Below are 22,841 nucleotides of genomic sequence, written 5' to 3'. Positions count from 1 at the left end.
AGTTGAGACGTGATGATGCGTCATTCGTGAATTTCCTATCCCCTACGTGTATAAGCCAGTTCTTTCCTCTATTATAGTATAGACAATTTGTTTGAAAATAAGTTTCCTGTAGAATACAAGTTGAATGTTGCTGTGTTTTTTTTTAAATTGGCAAAAAACTGCCGAAATTTGTTGAAGCTTATATAATAGTCAATAACGTGGCTATAGAGATCCAATAACATCTGGCTATATATTAGGCTATCTGGAAATAGAAAGAAAAATGAAAATCTTTGTCCCGATTTCACAACAGCCGGTTAAATTTTAACCATGATTAATTTCACGAGAACCAATCAGAGAAGGCCTTTTTGATAAGACGGCTTCTCTGATTGGTTCTCGTAGAATTAATCACGGTTAAAATTTAACCGGCTGTTGTGCAACCGGCACTTAGTATCCTTTTTGAAATATTTAATCACAACATGTTTCGGACATTGACGCCATTTTCAAGTCTTGACTTGTTGTGATTAAATATTTCAAAAAGGGTACTAAGATTTTTATTTCTCTTTCTATTTCTATAAAAGTAGCCCTATACAGAAAAGAGATAGGCTATCTGGCTATATTAGATCCAACAAAATGACATTACTTTTCATTATAATTATTGAAATTAATAATTGCAATAATTGATTGATTGATTGAGTACTTTATTTATGTAGATTACAATATATACTGGCTTATACACTTATATACAATAGCTTACAATATAGCAAAATTATAGATGAATTTACATAATATAGACTAAGAAAATAATTATTGAACTGTATATGATATGAAAAAGCAATTTGTAATATAATAACTATAGATAATAATCATATTGTTATGCATCTACATAAATTGGCGGAGCTTTGGACATATCAATGTCCATTCTTCGGAAAGAATATTAAAAATATCCTCCCCACTAACTCTCTACCAAAATCGATGATTATTGAATATTCATGACATAATTATTAGTAGGCTCAGATTTACTACCTGTTCGCCACAATCTTATATTTCTTTAGGCTGTAAGACGTTGCTCATTTTAACAAACAAAATAAAATGATAAAATTTACAAATTTATCTATTCTCAATAAATTATAGCCAATTCTTTCCATTATTATATTAAAGACTAGCAGGTAACCCGTGCCCCGTAAGGGTCTAATTAAAAACTTGACAAACTGAAATCTTGAAGAATTGAAAATAGGCCTATAACCATCCTCGGTAAATTAAGAATCTCTATGCAAAATGTCAAGTTAATGAGTTGAGTAGTTGAGACGTGATGATGCGTCATTCGTGAATTTCCTATCCCCTACGTGTATAAGCCAGTTCTTTCCTTTATTATAGTATAGATGAACAAAATACAATTATAAATTTCTCCAATGATTTATTCATTGTTATTAAATACAAGCCATTCAATTTTATCATTTTATCCCACATTATTGTTTGTCTGAAATTCAAAAAAATCAATAAAAGACCAGTATAGTATATGAGCCATAAATCTAATGATCAAAATCGAAGATAGGGTTCGATTCACAGCTAGGTCTGGCATTTTAGCTTCAACAGACTGCAGTATAGTATGTGAGCCATGAAACTAATGATAAAAATCGAAGATAGGGTTCGATTCACAGCTAGGTCTGGCATTTTAGCTTCAACAGACTGCAGTATAGTATGTGAGCTATAAAACTAATGATCAAAATCGAAGATAGGGTTCGATTCACAGCTAGGTCTGGCATTTTAGCTTCAACGGACTGCAGTATAGTATGTGAGCTATAAAACCAATGATCAAAATAAATGTTAGGGTTCGATTCACAGCTAGGTCTGGCATTTTAGCTTCAACATACTGCACTGAAACATAGCTCTAGATTTTCAAATCAAGCCAAGCATCAAATATTGTAACACAGTTTAGGATGTCATCATTGCATTTAATACAATTATAAGGGACCTGTCAGTGTTGTAAAGTAATTCTGAATTTTTCCATTTCAAATTCATGAGAAAATATTTGAAGACAAACTTTTTTCCAATCAATATCGACATAATATCACTTTAGTTGATTCACTTAGGATGTTATCATTGCATTTAAATATAATATAAGGGACCTGGTAATTTTGTAAAATAATTCTGAATTTTCCCATTTTAAATTTATGTGAAAATATTTGAAGACAAACTTTTTTCCAACCAATATCGACATAATATTACCATAGAGGAACAATAGCATAAGTAGATATCCCATGGTATAGGGCGTTTATGTCACAACTTTTACTGTTATCTCAAGCTGATAGTCCACGTAGTTTTTTCCTGTGAAGCTGTGTGACGCTGGTAGTCTCTCATATTGTGCCGTTCATACACTCTTACCCGGTCAAAACAGTAAAAATCGACAGTAATCGGCTTGAGATAACAGTAAAACTTGCGACATAAACGCCCTATACAATGGGATATCTACTTACGCTATTGTTTCTCTATGATGTAAGGGACCTGGTAATTTTGTAAAATAATTCTGAATTTTCCCATTTCAAATTTATGTGAAAATATTTGAAGACAAACTTTTCCCAACAAATATCGACATATATTAGGTTCAACTGTTAATTAAAGTGATAAACTAAACTTTTTATGAAATTAATAATAATTTATTTGTCGTTTCATTCTATTTTTTTTTTTGCAATATTGTAGTGAATGTGATTGATATTGATGTGTTTTGTGAGATTCGCTTCAATCTGTCAGAATTATTAGAATAGGAAGCCTTAGTGCCGGTTGCGCAAAAACTGGTTAAATTTTAACCGTGATTAATTCCACGAGAACCAAACAGCCGTCTTTTCAAAATGGCCTTCTCCGGTTGGTTCTCGTGAAATTGATCACGGTTAAAATTTAACCGGATTTTGTGCAACTGGGTTTTATTGTGTTTTCTATGAAGATAGCTGACAGTAGAGGGTCTCACTATAGTAAATTTCCCCAAAATAAATAATTTGTGGTGATTTGAAAAAATAATCTAGGTGATATTATTATAATTATATTGTGCATATTCTTGAAACTATAGTGTGGTCCACGTTATAATGGCAGTGGATAAAGATAGAAGAATAGCGATGCCAATTCTCTGCATTAATTAATTATATTTCTTCACCGTCAAAAACATAATTGGCATCGTTGTGGGCCTAGAAAAGGATAGTACCACCGGCTTTGTCGAATGGTAGACGAAGATAGCAAAACTGAAGTTGATCAAATACTGTCATTATAACGTGGACCTCACTATAGATCCGAAATCTATAACTATGATTGTATTTGTTGAAGTTAATTATTGATTTAAGTTAACTATTGATTAAAATAAATATTGATTATTGACTAAAGTCAACTATTGATTATTGATAAAAGTTAACTATTGATTAAAGTTAATTATTGATTAAAATGGATATTATTGATAGATGATGAGTTGATATTGATGAGTTGTAAATGAATTTATTATGGTGAATCAATCAAAAGTGAATCAATAACTTTTGATTAATATTAGGCTGGGCGTAGACCTACTCCGATTAGTCAAGACGAGACTAGTCATGTTTAGTCACGTTTAGTCACAATACTTCACATAGTTGCTTATGAAGACATTTATTATTATTTAGCGTATGGCGGAACACATATATAGCTGATGAGTCTCAAATGTCTACATATACACTATATTTTTTCAATTTCTTCAAGATGATGTGTAGTTTTTGGTCAGGAGAACATAAGTTTGTCTGACCGCCATCATTTGCTAGTCCATTTAGCGTTACCCAATGTGCACCATGGAGGCGAACTAGCCTCACACATATTTAAGTAAAAATCTGATTGCTGGAACAATTTTGAGGTTAAAGAAGGTTGAAACTCAATTTTCAATTTTCACAGAAAAAAAAAAACATTTTCAAAATTATCCTCACCATTACAAATATCCAAAATTGGTTCAATACATGTCTAATTGCAATGACTAATCAGTGTGTGTTGCATCATAAGCAGCTATGTGAAGTATTGTGACTAAACGTGTCTGATCGTGTCTTGTCTTGTCGTGTCTAACTGGTGTGCGCCTATAGCCTTAGAGAAATATTTCCCCAAATGTGATTATATTGAATTGAGAGGTACTATTATTAAAGTAATCTATATTCTATTTGACTATTGAGATGTTAGTTTTTAAGTGAAAGATATTGATGATATTTTCTGCTATTTTTAGATCATTATATACTCAGTATTGGAATTAATTTTTGTTAGATTAGGTTAGATAAATCTTGTTTGGTAGTTTTTTTGTTATACTCTTTGTGTTTAAATATATCTGTTTTTTGTATGTATGTATGTAGTATCTTTTGGTGATAAATTTGTGTCTTCTTTAGAAATTTGCAACATGTTTCAAAGCGTTGCAATATTTTGTCTTCCGTTGCATGAAATCTTGCAACGCGTTGCACTAGATTTGCAACATGTTGCACTTATTTTGATACGCGTTGCATGATGAAATTTTGCAACGCGTTGCACGAGATTTGCAACATGTTGCACTTATTTTGATACACGTTGCATGAAATCTTGCAACGCGTTGCAAGTGTCCTTTAGTCGAAAAATCCTTGTTAAGTTTCCAAATATCGCATAAACCAATCTATATTTATGTACTACTTTTAAAATAAGTGAGAAATATTTTAGTGATTATGAAAGATGTGTGAAAATATTTTATTTCTGTTGATGAAAGAGATTTAATAAATGTTGATTAGTGATTTCTGTGTTTTTCCTATCATTGTCCAATATTTCTGTCAAATTTCGAGTTTTGAATTTGTTAAATCTTTAATTGAATTTGAGTTTATTAATTAGAGTAAATATGAGCAGAGAAAACTCCTATAATTAAAAAACTGCTATTATTAATTCTGTGATATGAGTTAATAATTAAATTTGAGTAAAATTTGTAAATCTTTAATTTTTGTTCAAGGAAGAAATTTGAAGATATTATGGAGGAGTTTAGAAAGAGAATTAGAATGCATGAAGATTGAAGAACTTTGAATAACAGAATTTTTGAAGACTTGAAGAATTTTAGAGAAAAAAAAATTGCCTGTTGATTTGAAATTTTGAAGACAGGAAAATCCGAGAATGTCATCATCTTTAATATTCAGGTAAGAATTTGGACTTACTGAGCCCCGCGTTTACATCAGAGTTGTCACCTAAGTTTTCAACAAATTGTTGCCAATTTCTTGAAAAGCAGAGCATCATTTTGTTGTCAACTTGTGGAAATCAACTGAGTTCTCAAACAAATAGTTGCCAATTTCTTGAAAAGCAGAGCATCATTTTGTTGTCAACTTGTGGAAATCTACTGAGATCTCAATAAATTGTTGCAAATTTCTTGAACAGCACAGCATCATTTTGTTGTCAACTTGTGGAAATCTACTGAGATCTCAACAAATAGTTGCCAATTTCTGGAAAAGCAGAGCAACATTTTGTTGTCAACTTGTGGAAATCTACTGAGTTCTCAACAAATAGTTACCAATTTCTTGAAAAGCACAGCATCATTTTGTTGTAAACTTTTGGAAATATACTATTAATATAATATAATATAATATTTTGGATATAAGTTTAAATTTTTGGGACAGAACATTTCAAGTTCGGTAAGAGATAAATCCATGAGATACTAGTTGGCCGAGCGAAGTGAGGTCTAAGATTCAAGTCGACGGTTGGCATTTCTCTTAATGTTTATATGTGCGCATTTACGGCGAAACGCGGTATAGATTTTCATGAAATTTGACAGGTATGTTCCTTTTTTAATTGCGCGTCGACGTATATACAAAGTTTTTGGAATTTTGCATTTCAAGGATAATATAAAGGAAAAAGGAGACTTCTTCATACGCCAATATTAGAGTAAAAATCAGACTATAGAATTATTCATCATAAATCAGCTGACAAGTGATTACACAGATGTGGGGAGAAGCCAGTCTATTGCTGTATTTCCATAAGGTCTATAGTTTCAGGTACTTGTGGATGAGAATACTGCGTGAGGTCTACTGTTCACAGACTACTACTTATATTTTTTATATATTATATTCAATTTTATAATCATTGATAGGTAAATAAAACTTACCTCTGCAAGCCCGCTATTTGAGTCCCTTGACGTAGTACAAGTATTTTAGGGCTTTCTGGCATGAAAGGTAGAGCCAGACCACAGAATATAATAAGAATTACACAGAGGGCCAACAGATGGTGCCAGTGTTGTTCAGTTCCTGCAGAAAAATACAAACAAAATTATTACTAAACGAAAATCCAAATTAAATTCTGTAATTCACCCCGAAAACTTCTGCTACTGCAAATATTGACAACAGGGTAATCAGCTAGATGGAAATTAGATGAGCTCTACTATTCAAAAATTGTTTGTCAGAGCGGGACTCGAACCCGGTACCTCCCAATTGCCGGTCAGGAATGCTTACCCTTACACCAAACTGACAATGTCTGGATAGCAGCGCTCATTTTATAGGAAGCCATAGCGGCCAGCCAGTCTACAGATGGAAATTAGCATTTTAATAATTGCAATATCTTAGTAATTTCCATCTACAAACAAAATTGTTTGAAATATTGATTCTGATAATGATAGAAAAGGATTAAACACCAATGCTAACCTAAAACTGCCATTATAACGTAGACCTCACTATAGGTATCGACTAACTGAAAGGTATACATCCTATTCGAGCAATCGTAATCGTACACCGATGATTGCTCCGATATTAACGCGCTCTAGCGGCTGACTGTTGTAAAGCATGCTCTCTATTATCTATGTATATCAACTTGCCATCAGCTGATCATAAAACAAAAATGGAGTTTATCTTTATTTACTGAAACCAAAGTTGACGTTCAAAGCTGATTTATTTGACGTACTAAAATTGAAAAACCAAATAAATTTGTGAAATAATTGTGATAAGAATGTGAATCGCAAAAGTGAACGATAGTTTAACATTATGATGCTGTAGTTTTTGAATGTAAAACGCTTAAAACATAGATAGACCTTTCTATAACCAACAACTGACATTCAGTTCAAATTTACGTACTCAATATCAACCAATAAGTTGGTTATTTTAAATTTTACTGTCAAGTGATAAATTAAACAATGCAGAAGTATGAGAAACTCGAAAAAATTGGCGAAGGTAATATACAGTATTTTGTTTAGATTGATACATTTCATACAATCATAACATTATATTTTAGGTTAGAGACTTCATTCAAGCAATGCATTAAAATAAAAATTATTGCCCTGTATCATAGATTTAAATGATGTGTTAATAAAAACGGTTATTGCACCCGTGAAATGGTATTGTTTAAAAATTTTATCCTGTTTTAAAACAAATTCAGCGCAGTTTTCAAAGCAAAATATTATTAATGCCAAATTTTCTTTGTGTAGAAAAGGCAATGTAGTCTCCTGTCACCTTCAAACGCCAATATTACCGTATAAATCAGACTATAAAATCAGGTCTATTCATAATAAATCAGCAGTGGATTATTTATTGCATGCAATTAATATCACAAATGTAACTTGGTACAAAATCAGCCGTTGTGTGGACTATTAGTTGCATGCAATCAATAACCTCGACTTTCTCTGCTTTCAATTCTGGCTAACCTGTTGCTAGTATGTCTTGAAGAAAATTAGCTTTTGATAAGTCTTTTTCTGGGAGAGAACTGTAAAATGGAAGTAGGTTACCTTCTTTGTGTAAATATCGCTGCCCCAGTTCAACAGTGCTACAATTCAAAAATTATCATTTTTGAGATTTCTACATCATTTTACTCAGCTTTCCTTCCTCTTTCCAGAGCTACACTCAACTAAGTCCAAGAATATTATATTTCTACATGGGAGAAATCAACATTCCATATGCAATGCACAATTAACAGTAATAATTTGAAACATAAAATTGCCTTTCTCTCAAAACTTGGATTTTTGTGTTGAACTAGGCCAGCGATATATATTTTATTAGCCGTCAGGCTCGCTTCGCTCGCCATATCCGTCTAGCCAGGGGGCGGAGACGATCCAGTCGGGGGTCCAGACTAAACGTCTGGCCAAACGGATATGGCGAGCGAAGGGAGCCTGACGGCTAGTAATATAATATTCCCAGGAATAGCTCTGATTGAAGTAGCAGTGCCCAATCAAATTTTCCGCGATAAATGCATTTCAATCTTCAACTTGGTGCCAACCTAACAAAGTCAACTCAACTTAATGTCAACCTGACAAAATTATTAATTTAGTTACCAGTTAACAATTGTTTCGAAGAGGTACTCTCTCTAGATTATAGTTCTATATTAACATATGGTATGGACATTTTCAATTATAATTAAGTGAATAAGAAGAATATACATGCTAAAAGACGAACTCTAAACCCTTAAAAACCACCCTTATAGTTGAAATATTGCCAAAAGATTTCTTAGTGCGCCTCTAAAGGGCCAACTGAACATTCCTACCAAATTTGAACGTTTTTGGTCCGGTAGATTTTTAGTTCTGCGAGTGAGTGAATCAGTCAGTCAGTGAGTGAGTGCCATTTCGCTTTTATATATATATATAGATAAAATCTGTTGCAATTACTCTTGGCGGGCCAGACAAAATCCATCCGCGGGTCGTAGGTTGGAGAGCCATGGTATAGTTTAACAATTTTTATTGTGTGTTTACAGGAACCTACGGCACAGTTTTCAAAGCAAAAAACCGGGAAACCCTTGAGATAGTTGCGTTGAAACGGGTTCGACTGGATGATGACGACGAAGGAGTGCCCAGCTCGGCTTTAAGGGAGATCTGCCTCCTGAAAGAACTGAAACACAAGAACATCGTTCGCCTCTACGACGTGCTCCACAGTGAGAAGAAGCTGACGCTTGTGTTCGAGCACTGCGACCAGGACTTGAAAAAGTATTTCGACAGTTTGAACGGCGAGATCGATCCCGACGTTGTCAAGTCGTTCATGTGAGTAAAGACATGGAGAAACAATATACCATGGTGATACTCAACACCATAAATTGATACAAAACAGGGTAGAGTTATCTGCTTTGTGGAATGATAGACAAGGATAGCAACACCAATGTTAATCAGGAGCTGACTATATAACGTGGACCTCACTATAGCAATTAGTGTTCGACAATATGACACAGTATCATCTCAACTTGATACACAACATCATAATTTGATACAAAACAGGATAGAATTATCTGCTTTGTGGAATGATAGACAAGGATAGCAAAAGCAATGTTAATCAAATACTGCCATTATAACATGGACCTCACTATAGCAATTAGTGTTCGACAATATGATACAGTATCATATCGACTTGATACGCAACACCATAATTTCATACAAAACAGGATAGAGCTATCTGCTTTGTGGGATGACAGACAAGGATAGCAACACCAATGTTAATCAGGAGCTAACTTTATAACGTGGACCTCACTATAGCAATTAGTGTTCGACAATATGATACAGTATCATCTCAACTTGATACACAACACCATAATTTGATACAAAACAGAATAGAGTTATCTGCTTTGTGGAATGACAGACAAGGATAGCAACACCAATGTTAATCAGGTGCTGCCATTATAACGTGGACCTCACTATAGAACAAGAACAACCACAATATGATACAGTATCATCTCGACTTGATACACAACACTATAATCAGATGCAAAACAGGGTAGAGCTATCTGCTTTGTGGAATGATAGACAAGGATAGCAACACCAATGTTAATCAAATACTGCCATTATAACGTAACATTATAATGACAGTATTTGATCAACTTTGGTTTTGCTATCCTTGTCTAACTTTCGACAAAGCCGGTGGTACTATCCTTTTCTAGGTCCCCAACGGTGCCAATTATGTTTCTGACAGTGTAGAAATATGATTAATTAATGCAGAGAATCGGCATCGCTATTCTTCTATCTTTATTCACTGTCATTATAATGTGGAACTCACTCCACTACAACATGAAACAGTATCAAAACAATATGATACAGTATCATCTCAACTTGATACGCAACACCATAATTTGATACAAAAAAGGATAGAATTATCTGCTTTGTGGAATGATAGACAAGGATAGCAACACCAATGTTAATCAGGTGCTGTCTTTATAACGTGGACCTCACTATAAAGGTTAGACTATTTAGGTGTACTCCGTACCATAGAGAAACAATAGCATAAGTAGATATCCCATGGTATAGGGCGTTTATGTCGCAACTTTTACTGTTATCTCAAGCCGATAGTTCACTACTTACTTCTTTCCCATGAAGCTGTGTGACGCGCTGGTAGTCTCTCAAATTGTGCCGTTCATACACTAACAAAACAGTGAAAATTGACAATAATCGGCAGTAATCGGCTAGAGATAACAGTAAAAGTTGCGACATAAATTCCCTATACCATGGGATATCTACTTATGCTATTGTTTCTCTATGGTACGGAGTACACCTAAATAGTCTAACCTTTATAGTGAGGTCCACGCTATAATGACAGCACCTGATTAACATTGGTGTTGCTATCCTTGACTGTCATTCCACAAAGCAGATAATTCTATCCTGTTTTGTATCAAATTATGGTGTTGTGTATCAAGTTGAGATGATACTGTATCATATTGTCGAACACTAATTGCTATAGTGAGGTCCACGTTATAAAGTCAGCTCCTGATTAACAGTGGCGTTGCTATCCTTGTCTATCATTCGACAAAGATGATAGCTCTATCCTGTTTTGTATCAAATTATGGTGTTGCGTATCAAGTTGAGATGATACTGTATCATATTGTCGAGCAATAATTGCTATAGTGAGGTACACGTTATAAAGTCAGCTCCTGATTAACATAGGTGATACTATCCTTGTCTATCATTCCACAAAGCAGATAGCTCTATCCTGTTTTATATCAAATTATGGTGTTGTGTATCAAGTTGAGATGATACTGTATCATATTGTCGATATGTCGAACACTAATTGCTATAGTGAGGTCCACATTATAATGGCAGCACCTGATTAACATTCGTGTTGCTATCCTTGTCTGTCATTCCACAAAGCAGATAGCTCTATCCTGTTTTGTATAAAATTATGGTGTTGTGTATCAAGTTGAGATGATACTGTATCATATTGTCGATATGTCGAACACTTATTTCTAGAATAGAATAGAATGACTGCCTTTATTTTATACCTGGGAGGGCGAAGTTAGGGCGCAGTCGGCCCTCTCTTACACTTAACCCTCTTCTACAGTGAGGTCCACGTTATAAAGTCAGCTCCTGATTAGCAGTGGTGTTGATATCCTTGTCTATCATTCGACAAAGCAGATAGCTCTATCATGTTCTGTACCAACTTTGGTGTTGTGTATCAAGTTGAGATGATAGAGTATCACATTGTGTTGATACTGTATCATATTGTCGAACACTAATTGCTATAGTGAGGTCCACGTTATAATGGCAGTATTTGATTAACATTGGTGTTGCTATCCTTGTCTATCATTCCACAAAGCAGATAGCTCTATCCTCCTCCAACTCCGAACTGTCGCCAAATAATTTTGCTGAAGAAACTAGCAAAACATTTCATCTCAATTATTAGTACCTGATTATCATTGCTTTCCTTGTATGACATATAACCGGATGCCGTTCAAATGAGTTCGGAAGACACCTAATTAGTTCAATTTGCAGTGAGATTAACGTTAAAAAGTCAGCAAATGATTAACATTGGTGTTGCTATCCTTGTCTGTCATTAGACAAAACAGATAGCTCTATCATTCTCTACCGCCTCACCGTTGCCTCATTGTTTTTAAGCTATATGAAGAAATATAATGGACTTTAGTGAGGTCCACGTTATAATGGCAGTGGAGAAGGATAGAACATCGTTGTCGATTCTCTGCCTTCTAGAGAGGATAGTTGATACCGGCATATCAGATGTAATATCAACTTTTTACTTTGCTTGCCCTATTACCATAGGTAAGGAAACTATTGCTTTCCGAAAAAAATTAAGGTACCCCAATTTCTAAATTTCTGTGTGTGTGTGTGAGTGTGTGTGTGTGTGTGTGTGTGTGTGTGTGTGTGTGTGTGTGTGTGTGTGTGTGTGTGTGTATGTGTGTGTATGAGTGTATGAGTGTGTGTGTGTGTGTGTGTGTGTGTGTGTGTGTGTGTGTATGTGTATGTGCGTCTGTGTACACGATATCTCATCTCCCAATTAACGGAATGACTTGAAATTTGGAACTTAAGGTCCTTACACTATAAGGATCCGACACGAACATTTTCGATCAAATGCAATTCAAGATGGCGGCTAAAATGGCGAAAATGTTGTTAAAAACAGGGTTTTTCGCGATTTTCTCGAAAACGGCTCCAACGATTTTGATCAAATTCATACCTAGAAAAGTCATATATAAGCTCTATCATCTGCCGCAAGTCCCATATCTGTAAAAATTTCAGGAGCTCCGCCCCATCTATGCAAAGTTTGATTTTAGATTCTCAATTATCAGGCTTCAGATAAAATTTGAACAAAAAATTTCGAGTGGAAGAGATTGAGCATGAGAATCTCTACAATTAATGTTCAGTAACATTTTCACCTAAAATTAAAATAAAGCTCGAAATTCGAGAAAATGTGATTATCCAATTGCACACTGTTGGCAACTGTTGATTCTATTAAATGATTCACTATTAAGAGATAGCAGACCCCGTGTGTCACCAGCTGGCTCAAGTCTGTGAATAGTATACTTGAGATGCGCGGGAACACTAGCGTCAGGAGATCAATTTTCATAACGGCAAGGAAAGTTGTGTGAGTGCGCCACACCAGATTTTTATTCTTGTTCAACATGATCAATTATATTTCATTCGTAAAGAAGTCTTAAGTATAAAGTTTGATTCTCTCATATCAGTATCAATGAACGTGTCGATAAAACTCGTCACCAATGTAATCTATACTATAATGAAGGAAAGAACTGGCTTATACAGGTAGTGGATAGGAAATTCACGAATGACGCATCATCACGTCTCAACTACTCAACTCATTAACTTCACATTTTGCATATAGATTGTTAATTTACCGAGGATGGTTATAGACATATTTTCAATTCTTCAAGATTTTATAACGTCAAGTTCTTAGTCAAGTTTTCCTGCTCAAATGAGGTCCACTTTATAATGGCAGTGGAGAAAGATAGGAGAACAACGTTGCCTAGTCTTGTCAATGCCTTCTATAGACAGTAGCTGACACATGTTTATTGATGTAATATTAACTGTTCATTCTTATTTAAAATAATCAATTATATTATATTAGGCGCTAAATTATATTTTCCAATAAATTCATAATGTATTTTCATAATTAAGATGAAATATTTTGTTAATTAATTATCAATTCTACATTGTTAAAAGACAATCTGACAACAGAGCAAAGCGAGAAAGATATAGCGCTATTCGCTTTGTTGAATGATAGGCAAGGATAGCAATACCATTGTTAATCTATAGAAAAAGAACAACCACAATATGATACAGTATCATCTCAACATGATACACATCAACATAATTTGATACAAAACAGTATAGCGCTACCTGCTTTATAGAATGATAGACAAGGATAGCAACACCAATGTTAATCAAATACTGTCATTATAACGTGGACCTCACTATAGAACAAGAACAACCACAATATGATACAGTATCAACACAATATGATACACTATCATCTCAACATGATACACATCAACATAATTTGATACAAAACAGTATAGCGCTACCTGCTTTGTAGAATGATAGACAAGGATAGCAACACCAATGTTAATCAAATACTGTCATTATAACGTGGACCTCACTATAGAACAAGAACACCACAATATGATACAGTATCAACACAATATGATACACTATCATCTCAACATGATACACATCAACATAATTTGATACAAAACAGGATAGAGCTATCTGCTTTGTAGAATGATAGACAAGGATAGCAACACCAATGTTAATCAAATACTGCCATTATAACGTGGACCTCACTATAGAACAAGAACAACCACAATATGATACAGTATCAACACAATATGATACACTATCATCTCAACATGATACACATCAACATAATTTGATACAAAACAGTATAGCGCTACCTGCTTTGTAGAATGATAGACAAGGATAGCAACACCAATGTTAATCAAATACTGTCATTATAACGTGGACCTCACTATAGAACAAGAACAACCACAATATGATACAGTATCAACACAATATGATACACTATCATCTCAACATGATACACATCAACATAATTTGATACAAAACAGGATAGAGCTATCTGCTTTGTAGAATGATAGACAAGGATAGCAACACCAATGTTAATCAAATACTGCCATTATAACGTGTACCTCACTATAGAACAAGAACAACCACAATATGATACAGTATCAACACAATATGATACACTATCATCTCAACATGATACACATCACATAATTTGATACAAAACAGGATAGAGCTATCTGCTTTGTAGAATGATAGACAAGGATAGCAACACCAATGTTAATCAAATACTGTCATTATAACGTGGACCTCACTATAGAACAAGAACAACCACAATATGATACAGTATCAACACAATATGATACACTATCATCTCAACATGATACACATCAACATAATTTGATACAAAACAGGATAGAGCTATCTGCTTTGTGGAATGATAGACAAGGATAGCAATACCGTGCTAATTAAACACTGTCATTATAACGTGGACCTCACTATAGAACAAGAACAACCACAATATGATACAGTATCAACACAATATGATACAGTATAATCACAACTTGATACACATCAACATAATTTGATACAAAACAGGATAGAGCTATCTGCTTTGTGGAATGATAGACAAGGATAGCAACACCAATGTTTATCGAATACTGCCATTATAACGTGGATTTCACTATAGTATAATATGATTTCCATGGGTTTTTATGGGACTATTCATACTAGCTCGGCCGGGATGAGTGTGAATACTCCCATTAGTTCTCATGGAAATCATATTTTCACTGTACCGGTCACGGAATCTGATACTGATATGTGAGAACCCGCCTTGGAAATCGATTGAAAATATATCTACAATTTTCATGGGTCCTCTACATGTTTTCACCTATATTTCAGTTTTGTGTTAATTTATTAATCAGAAAATGTTTTTGCACTCTCTACAGTAGAGAGTTAGTGGGGAGGATATTTTTAATATTCTTTCCGAAGAATGGACATTGATATGTCCAAAGCTCCGCCAATTTATGTAGATGCATAACAATATAATTATCCATAGTTATTATATTACAAATTACTTTTTCATATCATATACAGTTCAATGATTATTTTCTTAGTCTATATCATGTAAATTCATCTATAATTTGCTGTATTGTAAGCTATTGTATATAAGTGTACAAGCCAGTTTATATTGTAATCTACATAAATAAAGTACTCAATCATCAATCAATCAGTTTTGACCTATATTTCGGTTATAATTTTAATTTTGTGTTTTTAATTGTATTAATTTTTTTGTAAACTTTTGACAGGTTCCAATTGCTGAGAGGGCTTGCGTTCTGTCATAGCCATAATGTCCTACACAGAGATCTCAAACCTCAAAATCTACTCATTAACAAGGTAAATATTTATGTTCCTTAAGTATTTTAGTGTACTTGTTTCTTGTAGAGTTACTTGTTATTTTGAGTATTTAAAATACAATGTTTTTATTTGTTATAGGGTGATTAGTTTGGTTAAATATTGATCTTATACAATTATCTCCCAGAATGTTCATACAAAGATGAGAGTTACAGTACAATAGGCTCAACTGACACTTAGGCGACTCAGGTGGAGAAGAGACTGGACTCTAGTGGAGAGCATGTGTTTTGAAATGGTGACGTCGCGGAGACTAGAATCGACTGGTCTGAGTGTCACCATTTGGAAACACATGCTCTCCACTAGAGTCCAGTCTCTTCTCCACCTGAGTCGCCTCAGTGTGAGTTGAGCCTTAGATATAAATATCCAATGTCGTGATCAAGGCAAGGTTTCCTGGATAGATCGTGTCAAGTAATTAAAAACTTGAAGGAATACCATAAAAAAAACTACATGTCTGTGTGTAGGAGGAAAATACTTCTGATGTTGTCTGTAGCTATAAATTTGACTATCGATAAATTATTTCTATTCATCTTATTTACTTTGATTAGTAGATGGAGGAAACTCAAATTGGTGAAAGTTTATTGTTATTCAAGTGGACCTCACTATAGAACAAGAACAACCACAATATGATACAGTATCAACACAATATGATACACTATCATCTCAACATGATACACATCAACATAATTGATACAAAACAGGATAGAGCTATCTGCTTTGTGGAATGATAGACAAGGATAGCAATACCGTGCTAATTAAACACTGTCATTATAACGTGGACCTCACTATAGAACAAGAACAACCACAATATGATACAGTATCAACACAATATGATACACTATCATCTCAACATGATACACATCAACATAATTTGATACAAAACAGGATAGAGCTATCTGCTTTGTAGAATGATAGACAAGGATAGCAACACCAATGTTAGTCGAATACTGCCATTATAACGTGGACCTCACTATAGTATAATATGATTTCCATGGGTTTTTATGGGACTATTCATACTAGCTCGGCCGGGCTGAGTGTGAATACTCCCATTAGCTCTCATGGAAATCATATTTTCTCTGTACCGGTCACGGAATCTGATACTGATATGTGAGAACCCGCATTGGAAAATCGATTGAAAATATATCTACAATTTTCACGGGTCCTCTACATGTTTTCACCTATATTTCAGTTTTGTGTTAATTTATTTAATCAGAAAATGTTTTTGCACTCTCTACAGTAGAGAGTTAGTGGGGAGGATATTTTTAATATTCTTTCCGAAGAATGGACATTGATATGGTCAAAGCTCCGCCAATTTATGTAGATGCATAACAATATAATTATTATCCATAGTTATTATATTACAAATTAAGTTTTGTGTTAATTTATTTAATCAGAAAATGTTTTTGCACTCTCTACAGTAGAGAGTTAGTGGGGAGGATATTTTTAATATTGTTTCCGAAGAATGGACATTGATATGTCCAAAGCTCCGCCAATTTATGTAGATGCATAACAATATAATTATTATCTATAGTTATTATATTACAAATTGCTTTTTCATATCATATACAGTTCAATGATTATTTTCTTAGTCTATATTATGTAAATTCATCTATAATGTTGCTGTATTGTAAGCTATTGTATATAAGTGTATAAGCCAGTTTATATTGTAATCTACATAAATAAAGTACTCAATCAATCAATCAGTTTTGACCTATATTTCGGTTATAATTTTAATTTTGTGTTTTTAATTGTATTAATTTTTTTGTAAACTTTTGACAGGTTCCAATTGCTGAGAGGGCTTGCGTTCTGTCATAGCCATAATGTCCTACACAGAGATCTCAAACCTCAGAATCTACTCATTAACAAGGTAAATATTTTATGTTCCATCAAGTATTTTAGTGTACTTGTTTCTTGTAGAGTTACTTGTTATTTCAAGTATCTCACAATACAGTGTTTTTATTTGTTATAGGGTGATTAGTTTGGTTAAATCGATCTTATACAATTTATCTCCCAGAATGTTTCATACAAAGATGAGAGTTACAGTACAATAAGGCTCAACTGACACTTAGGCGACTGAGGTGGAGAAGAGACTGGACTCTGGTGGAGAGCATGTGCTCCAAATGGTGACACTCAGACCAGTCGATTCTAGTCTCCGCGACGTCACCATTTCAAAACACAATCTCTCTACTAGACAAGAGTCTCTTCTCCACCTGAGTCGCCTAAGTGTCAGTTGAGCCTTAGTTTCGACTAAGTCTTTTGCCTGGTTGTTTAAACTTTACAATAAGGCTCAACTGACACTTAGGCGACTGAGGTGGAGAAGAGACTGGACTCTAGTGGAGAGCATGTGTTTCCAAATGGTGACGTCGCGGAGACTAGAGTCGACTGGTCTGAGTGTCACCATTTGGAAACACATGCTCTCCACTAGAGTCCAGTCTCTTCTCCACCTCAGTCGCCTAAGTGTCAGTTGAACCTTAGATATAAATATCCAATGTCGTGATCAAGGCAAGGGTTTCCTGGATAGATCGTGTCAAGTAATTAAAAACTTGAAGGAAACCCCCTAAAAAACTACATGTCTGTGTGTAGGAGGAAAATACTTCTGATGTCTGTAGCTATAAATTTGACTATCGATATAGTTATTTGTGCAACTAGTGCGCAAAGTGACAGTTTGCTGCACCGAAAGAAACGTTTACGCCCGAGCCGTAGGCGAGGGCGGAATGGTTTCTTGAGTGCAGCGGAGGAACTTTGCGCACGTATTTCACATTAAGTCTTTCCTACAGTTACCATTGAATATGAAAAGTGGGTAATTATGGGTAAAATTGCCTGAATAATGTATGTGTGTTTGAATGGCGAGGCGGCTGTGTGGTGTGTGCTGTGGTGGCACTGTGCTGTCGTTGTCCTCCATTATAATATATAATGAATAATAATTAGCGTGTTGTGCTTGGTTGCACCTCTGCTCACTATAGCAGCCACAGCAGTCACTGTTACCAACTTCATTTTGATTTTGCTGCACTGTTGCTCCATATAACCTACTAAGTATTTTGCGTTGCCATGTTGCAAATCTGGAGTGCAGAAAATTTTTTCCCACACTAGAGCGGAAAAGTGATTCTTTGCGTTCTGTAATCAGTGCAGCAATGGCCACTTTTCAACGTAACTGTAGGAAAAAACTATTTCTATTCATCTTATTTACTCTGATTAGTAGATGGAGGAAACTCAAATCGGTGAAAGTGTATTGTTATTCAAGTTGGCACCTACAGACAACGTAGGAAAATCAATTCTTTTCCATCAAATGGAGATTTTTGTGTCAAGGCACAAGACTACTAATTTCTCATATTTTATTTCTTATCATTCTCAAGGTGACTTATCAATTGTCCGTCTAACCAATTGACCGTTTGTCGACAGAACGGCGAACTGAAGTTGGCCGATTTCGGGCTGGCTCGTGCGTTTGGAATTCCTGTGAAGTGCTACTCTATTTCTTATAATTCTCAAGGTGACTTTTCAATTATACGTCTAACCAATTGACCGTTTGTCGACAGAACGGCGAACTGAAGTTGGCCGATTTCAGGCTGGCTCGTGCGTTTGGAATTCCTGTGAAGTGCTACTCTATTTCTTATAATTCTCAAGGTGACTTTTCAATTATCCGTCTAACCAATTGACCGTTTTTCGACAGAACGGCGAACTGAAGTTGGCCGATTTCGGGCTGGCTCGTGCCTTCGGCATCCCAGTGAAGTGTTACTCAGCTGAGGTGGTCACCCTGTGGTACAGACCGCCCGATGTCCTGTTTGGAGCCAAGCTGTACACCACCTCAATCGACATGTGGTCGGCTGGATGTATATTTGCAGGTCAGTTAATAGGGCACGTTAAACTCGGTCCCGGCTGAAGTATGACAGTCGTAAGGCCCATTGACGGCTTAAATTATATATTTAGGCGGTGGGACATTCCCGCAAGGGACTCCCCACCTACAAAAGCCATACGAATTTACTTTTTACTGTATCATGTGTGGTGATACTATATCATATTGTATTGATACTGTATCATATTGTGTTGATACGGTATCATGTATCGTGACATTGATGGCTTAGATTATATATTCAGGCGGTGGGACCTTCCCGCAAGGGACTCCCCACTAACAAAAGCCATACGAATTTACTTTAGTAGTTAATAGGTGTACAGTCCGGGTGCTGTAGCTTTGCCTATCGGCGGAGGGCCACTAGACTACAATACTACCCAAACAAAAACATCCAACATTTTTGAAAATGTATCTTTCCATAAGCAACAGATGCTCTTCTGTATCTTCTCAAAGGCAACGTGTTGCATCCTAAAAGATACACAAGGAGCTTTTATGTATCTTTTCATTAGCAACAGATGTTCTTTTGTATCTTCTCAAAAGCCACGTGTTGCATCCGAGAAGATACACAAGGAGTTTTAATGTATCTTTCCATAAGCAACAGATGCTCTTTGTATCTTCCCAAAAGCAACGTGTTGCATCCGAGAAGATACACAAGGAGTTTTATGTATCTTTCCACAAGCAACAGATGCTCTTTTGTATCTTCTCAGAAGCAAAGTGTTGCATCCGAAAAGATACACAAGGAGCTTCAATGTATTTTTCCATGAGCAACAGATGCTCTTTTGTATCTTCTCAAAAGCAAAGTGTTGCATCCGAAAAGATACAGAGATTTTAAATGTATCTTTCCATGAGCAACAGATGCTCTGTTGTATCTTATCAACAGCAACGTGTTGCATCCGAGAAGATAAACAAGGAACTTTAATATAATTATCTTTCCACAAGCAACAGATGCTCTTTTGTATCTTCTCAAAAGCAAAGTGTTGCATCCGAAAAGATACACAACTAGCTTTTATGTATCTTTTCATAAAGATTCAGCCGACTCGTTTGAAAACGCATGAAAAAACACCTAGGCTCAACTCACAGTCACGTGTCTCAGGTGGAGAAGAGACTGGAGTCTAGTGGAGAGCATGTGTTTCCAAATGGTGACACTCAGACCAGTCGATTCTAGTCTCCGCGACGTCACCATTTGAATACACATGCTCTCCACTAGAGTACAGTCTCTTTTCCACCTCAGTCGCCTAAGTGTCAGTTGAGCTCGGAAACCGGCCCTAAATGTGGTCTGGCCCTTAATTTCAATTCTTCAGTCTATTAATAGTATAAATGATGAATATTGATTAATTTTGGCATCTAATTGCTCATAAATTGGTCATTTACAGAACTGGCAAACGCAGGCAGGCCTCTGTTCCCCGGCTCAGATGTGGATGACCAACTGAAGCGAATCTTCAAGCTGCTTGGGACCCCGACCGAAGACACATGGTGTGGCCTACTTCAGCTGCCAGACTACAAGCCATTCCCCATCTACCATCCTAGCATGACTTTCGCTCAGGTAAATCTCAATTAACAATCAATATCGGGGGGCCAATTTGCCCAAGTGTATTTTAAATGAGCTGAATTATAATTCAGTTGCTAGCTGTAGGGAGCCGATAATTCTAAAAAACTAGGAGAGCTGTCCGATGTTGAATATGATCAATTTCAGATATCAGATAATGGGTGTAGATCTAAAAAAGATGATAATTCAACTTCAATATCATTACAATCAAATTATTCAAGAAATAGTATATTTCGCACCTAGAGCAGAAAATGAGATTTTTCCAGCTCGAAATCGGTTTTCAAGTCCGAGGCCGTAGGCCGAGGACTAGAAAAGATTGAGAGCTGGAAAACATTTTTGCCCGTGGTGCGAACGATATTTTTCGCCACACTACAGGTATTGCTGACAAAATAAATAAAGAATACTCGTTAAGCTATCGTACCTATCTCTTGATTTTAGTGGTAGAAGATTTGCAGTCAGGATTTCAGATTCTTTTAAAATTTCACTTGGAATACCACAGTCATCTTCAAGCATTTTTGAAAATTCGGAATGCACTAATCAACAATAAATAATTGAATAAAACTGGTTGCAAAGCAAATTAGTTTGATTCGAAACTGAAACTGAAATCATGGCGACTTCAGCTGATGATGAAAGTGGACACTCGCCCGATCTAGCGGATGACTTATTAACTACTTCCATGAGCGGCTGGAAAGAGACAACTTTCTGGCCTAGCCCGGAAAAGAAACCCTTTTCTGACGTCGTCTGCAAACAAGGTCTTTCAGATCTACGTAGGGACTGGAAAACAGCTGCTTTCTGTGCAGTGTGGCGAAAAAATAATTTGAGTACGGTGAATAGTGTGAACATTCTTTACTGTAATATTCAATGTTTGCGTAACAAGACACCAGAAGTGGAATTGATAAATTCACAGGAAAAGATCGACATTTTGTGTTTATCGGAGCACTGGATGAAGACTGAGGAGCTTGAACTCTTCAACTTATTGACCAAAATCATTTATTGATCAGTGCGTTTTGTAGAAGTAACAAGAAACACGGTAGGGTTGCGTTGTTTGTCTCTGATAGTCTAAATTATCCAATCAGGAAAATAAATGTAGAACATTTTTGCTCAGAATTGAACCATGAATTTGCGTTTTGTAGAAGTAACAAGAAACACGGTAGGGTTGCGTTGTTTGTCTCTGATAGTCTAAATTATCCAATCAGGAAAATAAATGTAGAACATTTTTGCTCAGAATTGAACCATGAATTTGCGTTTTGTAAAAGTAACAAGAAACACGTTAGGGTTGCGTTGTTTGTCTCTGATAGTCTAAATTATCCAATCAGGAAAATAAATGTAGAACATTTTTGCTCAGAATTGAACCATGAATTTTCGTTTTGTAGAAGTAACAAGAAACACGGTAGGGTTGCGTTGTTTGTCTCTGATAGTCCTAATTATCCAATCAGGAAAATAAATGTAGAACATTTTTGCTCAGAATTGAACCATGAATTTGCGTTTTGTAAAAGTAACAAGAAACACGGTAGGGTTGCGTTGTTTGTCTCTGATAGTCCTAATTATCCAATCAGGAAAATAAATGTAGAACATTTTTGCTCAGAGTTGAACCATGAATTTGCGTGTATAGTTCTTCCAGTACAGAAAATAGTAATAGTAGCTCTTTACCGTTCACCAAGTGGTGATCTAAATATGTTCCATGCTAGCCTTAATAGACTATTTCTATCATTAACTATGAATAGAACTGGGTATACATTCGTGGTTGGTGGGGATTTCAATATAAATGTAATTGAGAATGGTTCCAGAGAGACTATTGAATTGATGAATACTTTGAGAGCGAATGACTTACATTCAACCTTCTCTGA

The 22,841-nt window shown here is 35.4% G+C and overlaps 1 protein-coding gene and 1 long non-coding RNA gene across 5 annotated transcripts in view; both read left to right on the top strand.

Annotated features, from left to right (window-relative positions):
* Window positions 1-1,356: 1,356 nt before the first annotated feature.
* On the top strand, window positions 1,357-2,211 carry LOC120354147. Its single transcript, XR_005572835.1, has 2 exons — window positions 1,357-1,733; window positions 1,826-2,211. It is a non-coding gene; the product is annotated as an uncharacterized LOC120354147 (long non-coding RNA).
* Window positions 2,212-6,784: 4,573 nt separating this feature from the next.
* Window positions 6,785-22,841, top strand: part of LOC111058816 (cyclin-dependent-like kinase 5) — an 18,356-nt gene continuing 2,299 nt past the window's right edge. Inside the window, exons 1-6 of one of the 4 annotated variants that reach the window (XM_039440475.1) lie at window positions 6,799-7,130; window positions 8,641-8,923; window positions 17,381-17,468; window positions 19,001-19,069; window positions 19,338-19,440; window positions 20,822-20,991. In XM_039440475.1, the coding sequence (XP_039296409.1) occupies window positions 7,094-7,130; window positions 8,641-8,923; window positions 17,381-17,468; window positions 19,001-19,069; window positions 19,338-19,440; window positions 20,822-20,991 (750 nt within the window). In that variant the 5' untranslated portion in view covers window positions 6,799-7,093. Of the gene's footprint in view, window positions 7,131-8,640; window positions 8,924-15,498; window positions 15,587-17,380; window positions 17,469-19,000; window positions 19,070-19,268; window positions 19,441-20,821; window positions 20,992-22,841 lie in introns of all 4 variants that reach the window. The other 3 variants (XM_039440473.1, XM_039440472.1, XM_039440474.1) reach the window with 3 other exon arrangements.

Source organism: Nilaparvata lugens, chromosome 14 (assembly GCF_014356525.2).
Source record: "Nilaparvata lugens isolate BPH chromosome 14, ASM1435652v1, whole genome shotgun sequence".
Lineage (NCBI taxonomy): Eukaryota > Metazoa > Arthropoda > Insecta > Hemiptera > Delphacidae > Nilaparvata > Nilaparvata lugens.
This window is presented reverse-complemented; position numbering and strand designations above follow the sequence as displayed.